General features: G+C 36.5%; 1 protein-coding gene across 1 annotated transcript; it reads left to right on the top strand.

The window, feature by feature from the left end:
- The first annotated feature begins 10,589 nt into the window (after window positions 1–10,589).
- LOC132803257 (uncharacterized) lies at window positions 10,590–11,087 on the top strand. The gene has a single exon (XM_060815838.1). The coding sequence runs from the start codon at window positions 10,590–10,592 to the stop codon at window positions 11,085–11,087; it is 498 nt and encodes a 165-aa protein (XP_060671821.1).
- Window positions 11,088–11,421: the final 334 nt, after the last annotated feature.

Here is an 11,421-nt window from a genome sequence, read left to right as displayed (position 1 = left end):
AATGGGAGCATAATTGTTATTGGACGCTGAACAAATAGAATCTTTTAAGTAAGCAGGTGGGCGTCTTTCACGAGTTGGTCGAATGGGTGAAGAAATTGAACCTTGATTTTTGTCTAAATGGAGTATAGGATCTGAATGAGGTTCCAAAGTGGGAGAAAGACAATTATGCTTTTGATCCAATATGGGTGTGGACTCTAAAGGTGGATTACAAGAATTGCAATTAGAGTGGGATGAAGGATGGTTGGAATCCAAGTCATTGCCTTTGTCATGACTTGATTGGAGAGATTTGTTTTTGAGTGGGCTCGTTCAAATCGTTAAGAAAAGGGCCTAAAGTTGTTTGGGAAGGTTCTGGTAAGGTTGTGCAAGAAGGAGTGTCAAAAGATTTTCTTGAGACCCATTCATCTACAAGGGGAAAAGAAGTAAGGGAAAGATTATATGAGGGTGAAGGAGTCGACTTGTCATGCACCAAATAAGGAAAATAATTTTCATTAAATACAGCATATCTTGGTATATAAACTCGATGTGTGTGTGGATCAAGACATCTATATACTTTGTGTAATGGGTTATAACCTATAAATACACAAGGGACAGTTTTTTTTGAAAATTTATGCATACTTTGAGTTTTCAAATAAGGAAAACATTGACAACCAAAAATATGTAATCCAAAATAATCTGGATTTTTGACCAAAAAATGCAAAATGTTGAGTTTCCTTACCAATTGAAGAGATAGATAATCGATTAATAAGATATACAGCAGTTAAAAATGCATCCACCCATAATTTGATCGATAAGTTTGCATGAAAGAGTAAGATAAGACCCGTTTCAACAATATGACGATGCTTGCGCTTAACAAGTCCATTTTGTTCTGGTATGTGAGGACACGAAAGTTGTTGTGCAATGCCACACTGAGACAAATGATTTTGAAAGGCTGTAGATGTGAATTCTCCACCTCCATCACTTTGAAAAATCTTTATTTTGCTATCAAAATGATTGTCAACAAAAATTTGAAATTTAAGAAAGCAACTATAAAAATCAGATTTATTTTTAAGTAAATATAGCCAAGTATAGCGAGTGAAATCATCTATAAAAAATAACATAATATTTAAATTTTTGGGGAAAAAAAATTGGAGCAGGCCCCCATAAATCACTATGAATCCTTTCTAAAGGAAATTTTGAAATAGAGCTAGATTTATTAAAAGAAAGTTTACAATGTTTTCCAAGTTGGCAACTACTACATAAAGTATTTTTGGTTAACCAATTGGAAACATTAATGACTTTCTTATTCTCAAAAGTTTGAAGAAATTTAAAATTTGGATGCCCCAATCGAGCATGCTAGATTGTAGAAGATGCTTCTGGAGATTTGACTGTAACAAGAGCTTCTAGATGTCCTTCCCTAAGTGCATATAAATCTCCTTTCCTGTGTCCCTTGGCCAAAATCTGTTGATTGTGATTCTTTATAACAAAACCAATAGAGTTAAATTCAAAGATACAAGAATTATCATCAATGAGTTAATTAACAGATAATAAATTCTTTTTGAGTTTTGGCACAACTAGTACAGTATTTAGTTTAAGATGACCCTTAGAGGTTTTAAACAGTGCTTTGCCTGTGTGAGTGATAGGTTAAGCTTGCCCATTACCTACTAAAATTGAGTCTCTGCTAGAATAAGGTTTGAAGAAATCTAAGTTACCTCCTTGGTTTGTCATATGAGCCGTTGCACCACAATAGGCATAGAAATGTGGATCACCTTCACTGTTTATATTCATGGCTGCCAAAGCTTTTTGAGTATTCTCTTCTGTGGCTATGGATAAAAACATTTATTGGCAACATGATTTGTCATACCACAAATTTGGCAAGCATCATTGTTATAGTTATGCTTGGTGGATTGTTCTTGTCTTTTCCAACTATTATTGCTATTGTTGTATTTTGGCTGAGGTGGAAAATATGAGGACTGATTGGTAAATTGACGTTGAGTGGAGGAACCTGAGCCTCTTCCCCTAGAATAGCTTCTTCCTCCACATTGTCCTTTTCCTCTTCCTCTTTGACTCATAAAGGCTTGATTGTAATCAAGCTGCTGCTTTTCTTCCATAAAATAAATATGTTCATAATTTTGTAAAGATACAATAAATTGGTTAAAAGTTGGATATGGAGGCTTTGATAACATAGCAACTCGAAATTCTTTATATTTTTGTCCATGTCCTCCTGAGACTTGAAACACTTTATCAACGTCAGAAAGCGCCTTGTCAATAGCAGCCAACTTATCACAAATAATCTTAAGCTTCCCGATGTATTCATCGAGAGTTAATGACCCCTTGTTTAGAGAGTAAAGGCTGTCTTTGAGCTGTGCTTCATTTTCCTTGGTGTTAGGCAACAGTTGCTCCTCAAGAGATTTCCATATTTCATAAGCTGTATCCCCACCTATTGTTGTACTGAAGATTTCCTCAGTCATATTTGCTAGAAGCCAGGTTTTAAGAAGCCCATCATTGTTAATCCAAGTATCTAAAATTGGATTTTTCACCATTTTGCCAGATTCTTCAATTTTTTCTGGTGGTTTCTCCGAATTTTCAATGTGGTGTAGAATTCCAAGACTACGAATGAGTGGCATAATTTGGGATCTCCAGAGTAGAAAATTTGAATTAGTTAGTTTGATAGAAATCAAACTAGCACATTGATGAAAAAATTGAATAGTGAGTTTTGTCTCTTGATCGAAAGACATTGTTGATAAACCAAGCTCTGATACAAAAAAGAAATTTTAAATAAATAAAAACTGAAAATAAATTTTCTATTGTCTTCTTTCTTTATATTAAAGCAATAAGTATTTATATATACATTTACAAATTTCCAACGGTAATAAATAAATTAGGAAAGAATTGATTTCTTAGAAGGAAATCATTCTTAAACTATGAAGACTTATTTGGAAATCTTTGATTGTTTTATCCCCTGTTATATAGCAGCTAGAGCAGAGCATGTTGCCAATTTTGAATTTGAAGGATGAATATATTCCAATGGCTTTTCATCAATCAGTGCTGATAATTTGTTCTTGATTAAGAGCTAGATTTTTTAAGAAAAATTTATCAGGATGAAGGGTCTATTTTGGAAGAAGAGGAGGAAGAGGAATGTTTCAGGTTTGAGATTAACCAAACAAGTCTTGACTAAAATTCTTTGGCGGCTAAGAAGCTCTTTATCATTATTATTGTATCAGTTATTTTAAACTAAGTAATGATAATAAATAAGCTTTATTCCTCTTGGTTGTGTTATTTGCTTCTGGGAATGAATTCCAACCTTAGCTGCTGGTTTCTATGCAGTGGTGAGAGCCTTTATTTAGAGCTTCACCGACTCCTTGCTAACCTTTGCATCTGCTGAGGTAACTGAATGAACCTTCTGTGCTGCTTCCCGTGCCCGCGTTATAACTTTATTGCCTGGTTGTGTTTTTCTGTCCTCTATTGGTTAATCAATGTCCATTCTGCTGGTATTGCAGTCGAGTCGAAACAGGGAGAGGATTGCCAACAGAGTTTCTTTGATGAATGATGAAATTTTGCATGGAAAGGTTTCTTTTGGTTCTGTGAAGAGTGGGTTTAAGAATTTTTGACGTATTGATAGACACTTTGTTTTATGATCGATCATTAGAGTTTGACTGTTAGATCATCTTTTGAGCTACGGATTGCTTGCAAAGGGATAAAAATTAAGCTTATGTTTGGTTGCGAGGAAAGAAAACAGAAAGGATGTATAGCCTAGGAGTGATGGAAAGTGGGAAGGAGGGAGAAAATTTTTTTTTAATCCTTCTTAGTATAGTGAGAGGAGATATATATTCTCGTCTCTTTTTGGTATTTATGGTGCAAAGTGGAACGCAAGAAAGTTCATTTAATACTATATTATCATTTTGTTGGTCCTTAGTGTGTTAGAACCATTACTATTTTACTATGTAGATAAAAATGTAAACGCAAGTGTAATTGTTAAGTTGATTTTTCAATTGTTCCTCTGATTCTTCCATTTTAGAGGGATTATGTGCATCCACCCTCCAATCTCTTCGCTCATCTTCCTACTGACAGACGAGGGATATGGTCTCCTTCCATCTTCCTCCCCTTCCCTCCACTCTTCTTGTTCCTCTCAATGCTACCATTAATCCAATAGCAAAAACAAAGACATAACTCTGTTCATTGTGAATTCTAACCTGAAATATGAAGGTCTGATTTATTTTGTTGCATATTTGAAATATATAGTCTAGTTTCCTGGTTTCTTTGTGTTTCTATCTCTTATCTCGGTTATTATTTATGATCCGAGTCTCTCTCTGTTCGATCCTCAATCTGCAACCGGGTCTTGAACTCATATCCTGACCCTTAATCCTATATCTTGGTTAAAACGGTCGATTTGAAAATTCATTCACATCCAGTCACTCAATGGTCGATTTAGATCTTGAAACTTACTAAACTCTATTACAATGCAAGACAAAAGCAAAATATTGGATTCGATGCGTGCGCTGCCATTTCTGCAGCCATTTCATGTGGTAAAGAAGTTGATGTTTGGTATTTTGTTAAAACAAATATAATTGGAAAAAATAAAAAAAAATTGAAATAGTCGCTTCAAATGGCTAATCTTGTACTTGCTAATTAATCACAAATGACTTAATTTCCCACTGCATTTGTTTTTTTATTTTGTTTTTGGGTAATTCATTGCATATTAGTTTTTGACAAATAAATTTATGCATTGCTGAATAAGAAAAATTTCATTCACGCATTTTCGGTTATGTAAAAATTAACTGAAAAAAAAAATTGATGGATAAGTTTTGGAGTATGATGATTTATAAGTATGGATTGAACTATAAGTAAAATAAAATTGGAGGAATTTAATAGAAATTTTCCATTAAATATCATCTATGATAAGGAAAGAGACCTATATTGCTTCTTTTCCAATTAAAATTACATGATTGTTCTGACAAAGATTGGCCAAATATTCCATTAAATTGCCAATTTTGGCCAAACATATTCAGTTTTTTCCTTCTCATATATGAATAGCCAAAAGAGATTTTGTGCTAAAATGTAATGATAAGATTATAAATTATTGAGTAGAACCCGTCCAATATAATTCGTTTTCTCATAAGTTAGGAGTCGTAGAGAAAATGAAGATGCAATACTTCTAAACCTTTTGGCATACGGTTTATTTATTTGAATTTTCATGAATAAGTTCTATTTAAAAAAATGTCCGAAAAACCTTAAGGTGACTTATAAAAATGATGCAAAGTTGTTCTTACAAGCAATTGCATTAATGATATAAATATACTTCTGTGACATTACACAAATAATGAAAACGTTATGTTATTGTAAAGTAGTAGCTCGAAACAATGTACATATTTATAAGGAGGAAAACCTTAGCACTTCAGATATATATTAAGGAAACTAGATTGGATTTCCTATGACAGGATTAAGATACATTTTCAGGTTTCAAAATATGAGTTGGAGAACAAAACTATCAGAATTTGATAGATAACCAGTCATAACTAAAGAGAAACAGAGGAGCCAAAAAGAATTATATTATGATTAACAGTGTAACACACATATATACATTGTACAAAGAGACGTGCATGGAGAGGTCTCAATCATGATAAGAATTCCTATGAAGAGATGTAAACAATAACCAACAGATAAGATAGAACAACAGGTGATACACGGTGTTAATAACAGTGTCTTATATGATTCTAAACCAAAAGGGAAAAATCATAATTGTTTGTCCAAGTTGCTTCTTTCCGTTTAACAGCTTAGAGAGAAAGATAGGCTCTTAATTAAAAATATATCAGGGTTGATAATTTGAACACCAGGTTGAATAAACAAATTTCAGCTAATAGAATAAGCATAAAGATTTATCCCATTATAGAAAAATCCAACTAAATAAGAAAGTAAAAGAAAAAAAGAATACGAACAGAAAAAAAAAAAAAAAAAAAAAAGCAAAAACATAAACTTGAAATATAGTAACAACAACACAGGAAAGCATATGAGATGCAATTAAAGGTGGTGGAGGAGGAAGAGAAAAAAACTAAGGGTGTCAGTCATCACTACTAAAATAAAGAAAATATACAAGCAAATGCAAAGTGTAATGGATTATATTGAACATCACTATCCATTTTAATGGTGACAAATCCTCTAGCCTAGGTTATTATTACTGAGCTCCAAGACCATCTATGACCCTCATTGCAAGAACAGTTCCATACCAACTATCTTTATGGCCTTCCTCTCGATAACGGATCTCCTCCAACCCTTAGTGACAACAAATCTCAAGTAGATGTATCATGGATGTGACGAAGATTGCTTCTAAGGTGATTTGATGATAACAAAACGTTATGGGTCTCATATACTTTTATTTCTAAATGACACCTCTAAACCACTACTACAATCCATAAATTGGAAACCACTTCATTAAAGTTAATTATTATCATTGAAAGAAATCAATGTTCAGATTTATCAACAGGGCTTTGCTGATATAAAATCTCTCCCTTATAATCCCAAATTTACTTCAAGGCATAAAGAGAGGTAAAGAGCATTTAGTATAAGAAAGATACAATAGATAATATTTTTAACTCACTGAGAAATAAAAAGAAACTTGTGGCCATGTCTCTTAGCTGATTGTCTACATTAATGATCATAACAAAAGAAAACTTATAAAATAACTAATTCTACCACATTTATAGAATTGTTGGAGAGGTTGTCAGGACCCGTCCAGAATTCCTTCCCCAGAACCCTAGACAGCCCTGATCCCAGGGAAACCCTACCGGACCCTCCAAAGGAAAATCCGACAGAGCCTCCCCTAAGGGATTTACTTACCACAAATTACCTGCACTGAAAACACACTTCTAAAAACATCCCCTTATTTCTCCCACAAACTACAAACTGATTCCACAAATTCCAGCACTTCTCAAAGCAACAACAGTCCAGTGCATAAATAAAACAGAAGTATTCCAATAGTATACAGAGCTTTAAGAAGTGCTAAACAACAGAAATACAACAAGGCTAAAAAGAAATAATACACTGAAATGAAAGAGCACAAAGAAACTTCTCGAAACACAACAGCAGCGGAAAACTTGGTTCGCTCCGGAAGAACGTCTACCACCACTTGCACCTAAGGGAACGGAATTTAAGAGTGTGAGATGCTAATCATCTCCGTGAGTAACCCGAACTACTGAACACCTTTTAATAATAATAATAAAATAATAATAATTAAGGAGTGTTACAAATACCAACAATTAATAATAAATAATAATAACCTTTGGAAAATAATGATTTCCCTCAAAACTCTCACCAATCGCTCCGTTTGAAATGTTCCCTTTTTAAAACCTTTTCGCAAAACCCAATGTGCATACCTCCCAAAAACCAAGGGATTAAATAATTTAACAACAACAATTAAATAAATACATACCCCAAATATATAATAAAAATATAATAAATTATAATAAATAAATTTTGAACACCTTTGGGGTTTAAACCATTATTTGCAATTACACCGACAATTACACCTGACGCACCACACCATATACCGGTGATGCCCTCCGATACCCAGCGTCCCGAGCACCGACTGGCGGGAGGTTAAAGAGAGAAACCTGCAGTGGTCACTTCGGCGTCCCGACAGTACCGACTGCTAAAAACCATCACCCGGCCAAGGAGGGGGGCGGCTATGCGCAACAATAACCTTGCCTGCCCACGGTCCAATGGCAACTCACGGGTGAAGTAATAACCGCACGCTAAACCATATAATAACCGCGTGCTAAACCACGTGTCCATACACCATACACCAGAACACCAATACTGTATGAGTGCGTCTAAAAATTAACATAAACAACCAACCATACCGTTTTTCCAAAAAACCACCGTGGGAAGTATACCAAATTTTCACAAACACCATCCCACATATTTTTATTTAGTAACCCGGTACGAAACAGCGATAACAACAAACCACAATTTTCTCGAAATACAAAATGCAACCATAAAAATACCGCGGGCATAATTTATAAAATTTAAGCAAATATTTTCATAAAATATTTAACCTAATTATGCCCGAGAAATCACATTTGAAACCACGTGAAATTAATACCGAAACATACCTTGCTCATGCATAACAAATAATTTAAATTAAACCGCATTAAAATCATAATTAAACCACACCACATGAGCATAATTAAATACTAAATTAAATACCAATTAAATTTAATTAATTGCCCAAAATAATTTTTGAAGGTGGGTCACTCACCTGGAGAGCGCAAATCAACTAAGATCCTCCTCGGGATCCACTCCACTACTCGCGCGTGCACCTAAACAACCACAGTGCATAAACCAAAAATATTAATATTTTATTCGGGTAATTCCCAAATAGATACCCGGGGAGCGAACACCAAGCGACATCTAAGGGTCACGAGTTATATACCGAATCGAAGCTCGCGTGATGAGGATCACGGATTCGGTCTTACTTTCCGGTGATCGAACCCGACGGGGTCGGAATCTCGCCGGAAAGCTTTCCGAGTGTCGGCTCCGCAATTCTCCCAAACCGTCGCGAATTGGCGGAAACGGAAGTCGGATTTGGGTTCAGGAGGTCAAACACTGCGGACTGGAGCTGGCCGGAATTTTCGGGTACTCGCCGGAACAGTAATTTCCGGCGGGCCGCCACGTCACCGGAACAGTATTTTCCGACGGTGGCCGTTTGCTGTGAAATTTTGCAGATTTGTAGATCGTGAGGAGAGCAATCCAACGGGACCGACGGTGAGCAAAACGGAGGTCGGACGGCGGAGAAATCACCGTTTGAAGATTTTCGACCCCTCGCCGGAAAACGCTCCGATCCCGGCGCGTCGGTGGTCCGATGGCCGTGATTTTTGGTGGGTAGGCCGGACTTGAGGAGAGGATCAAGGCTGTCAGGCGCGTGTGGCCGGAAAATGGCCGGAACAGTGCCGATTCGCGGTGGCCGGCGGTGGAGGGGAAAAATCGCCGCCAAACTTCGGACGTCCGATCCGGGCGCGTCCGGCGGCCGTTCACCGTGAAACTTGGAGGTTTTGCCGGAAATGAGGTGGGCAAGCTTTCTGTCCGGTGCATGTACAGTAACTCGGCCGGAACAGTGGCAAAATCCGGTGGCCGGCGGTGGCTCTCTCTCTCTCTTTCTCTCTCCTCTCTCTCTTTCTCTCTCTTCTCTCTCTTTCTCTCTCTTCCCCGAGAGTTTTTCAAAATTAAAACCCTGCGTGACACTGTTCATGCCACGTGGACCAATCAGAAACTGACACGTGGCGTTTCACTGTTCACCGACCCAAAAAAAAAAAAAACATTAAAATAATACGGTATCCGGTAAACTTCAAACGTCCATAACTTTTTAACCGGATGTCCGTTTTGAGCGTGCCGCTAGTCTGTGAACTCGTATCGACGAGCACTTCACAACCATGCATGAGTCAAAGCTCAATTCCCCATAAACAAAAAGTCAACTCCGGCACCCCTTGGACAGTTTGGACCGCAACTTGTTTCGTCCATAACTTTCAAACCGTAGCTCCGTTTTCGACGTGCTACCAGTCTACGAACTCGTGGCATCGTGCACTTCGCCACGGTATCCTGGTCAACTCGAAATTCCCACCGAGTCAAAAAGTCAACTTTAGACCCCTTTGGTCAACGGTCAACAGTCAACCTCGGTCAACGTGCACGGATTCCGGTGCGATTCGGGACGGGGTGTTACAGAGGTTGTTATTCTGACAGCTTAAAGCATTTTTGACATCTTAAAGGCATGCTAATATTTTTTCAATGTAGTGTGAACACTATTGTTACAATAAGAAATCCTATTTCTCAGAAGGAAACTTTAGCACTTCAGAGTACATTGGATTTCTTTAACAGGATTCAGATTTTTGTGTTTCAAAATATGAGTCGGACTACCAAACAATTAGAATTCTATAGAATAAACCAAAAAAGAGGAAAATCATAAATGTTTGTCCTAGTTGGAATCTGCATTTGGGTGCATTGTAGGAATTAGAGTTGGACCATTTTTTTGGTCACTGTCTTGATCCTCTGTTACAATAGTGCCTAAGTTGCTGCATATGGAGTTGCTGTCAACTGACCAAGTCACTAGAATATTTGTTATGCTGTTAGCTGACAAGTCTTTAGGATTTTGTTATGATTTATGCTGTCATGCTGTTTTATTTGTTATGCTGGTTTATTTGTAGCTAGAAATTAGGAAGCTATTAGTCATGCCTTGTGTTTAGGAAATATTTTTGTTTATCTATTAAATGTTAGCTCTATATAAAGAGTAATGCAGTAAATAAAAAAAAATATATTCTGGCCTTCGATTTTCTGGTGTCTTATAACAACAAATTGGTATCAAAGCTTTTTTTCTTGAGGGATCTGTGAGCTGAGCCATCTTCTTGAGAGATCTGTGAACTGAGTGAATCTAAACACAAACCCAGAAACATAAAAACTTTCAAAAATGGAAGCTGAAACAACATTTTTATGTGGTTCCATTAGTTTTTGACGATTTTAACTATCAAGCTTGGGCTATTAAAATGATAGTTCATCTTGAGGCATTAGATCTTTAGGAGGTTGTAGAGGAGGATTATGATGTTCCACCATTGCCAGTAAATCCAACAATGACACAACTGAAGGCTCACAAAGAGAGGAAGATAAAGAAGTCAAAAGCTAACGCATGTCTATTCTCTGTTGTTTCAAGCACCATATTTACAAGAATTATGAATCTACAGTCAACAAAGGCTATTTGGGATTATCTCAAGAATGAATACCAAGGCAATAAAAGAACAAAAAACATGCAGGTGCTTGACTTAATCAGGGAGTTTGAAATGCTAAAAATGAAGGAGACAGAAACCATCAAAGACTATTCTGACAAGTTGCTGGGCATACTAAACAAGGTGAGGTTGCTGGGTAAGGATTTTTCTGATGAGGGAATTACACAAAAAATTCTTGTGACTTTGCCTGAAAAGTATGAGTCTAAAATTTCTTCATTAGAAGAATCTAAGGATTTGTCAAGTATATCCTTGGCAAAATTAGTAAATGCTTTGCAGGCCCAAAAGCAAAGGAGAATGATGAGAAAAGAAGAATCTGTAGAGGATGCTTTTCAAGCAAAGGCATAAAATTCAAGAGGAGGCAAAGACAAGAAGGACAACAAGAAGAACAACAAGAAAACTGAAAACAATGACAAAAAGGATGAGGCAACATATCCACCTTGCCAATACTGTAAAAAGACTAACCATCCACAAAGTAAGTGTTGGTGGAGACCAGATGTCAAGTGCAGGAAATGTGGTCAGATTGGGCACATGGAGAGAATCTATAAGTCACAACAACATGAAGGAAAAGCAAATATTGTTGTTGAGCAACATCAAGAGGAGCAATTATTTGTTGCAACTAGTTTTGCAACCAGCAATAGCTCTAGTGATTCTTGGCTGATTGATAATGGTTGCACACATC

Source organism: Ziziphus jujuba, chromosome 3 (assembly GCF_031755915.1).
Source record: "Ziziphus jujuba cultivar Dongzao chromosome 3, ASM3175591v1".
In the NCBI taxonomy this organism is placed as follows: Eukaryota; Viridiplantae; Streptophyta; class Magnoliopsida; order Rosales; family Rhamnaceae; genus Ziziphus; species Ziziphus jujuba.
The sequence above is the reverse complement of the archived record's forward strand: the minus strand, read 5'-3'. Positions and strand labels throughout refer to the sequence as shown.

Excerpts from the sequence above, each read along its gene's own strand:
- LOC132803257 (XM_060815838.1), top strand. The coding sequence starts at position 10,590 with ATGACACAACTGAAGGCTCACAAAGAGAGGAAGATAAAGAAGTCAAAA.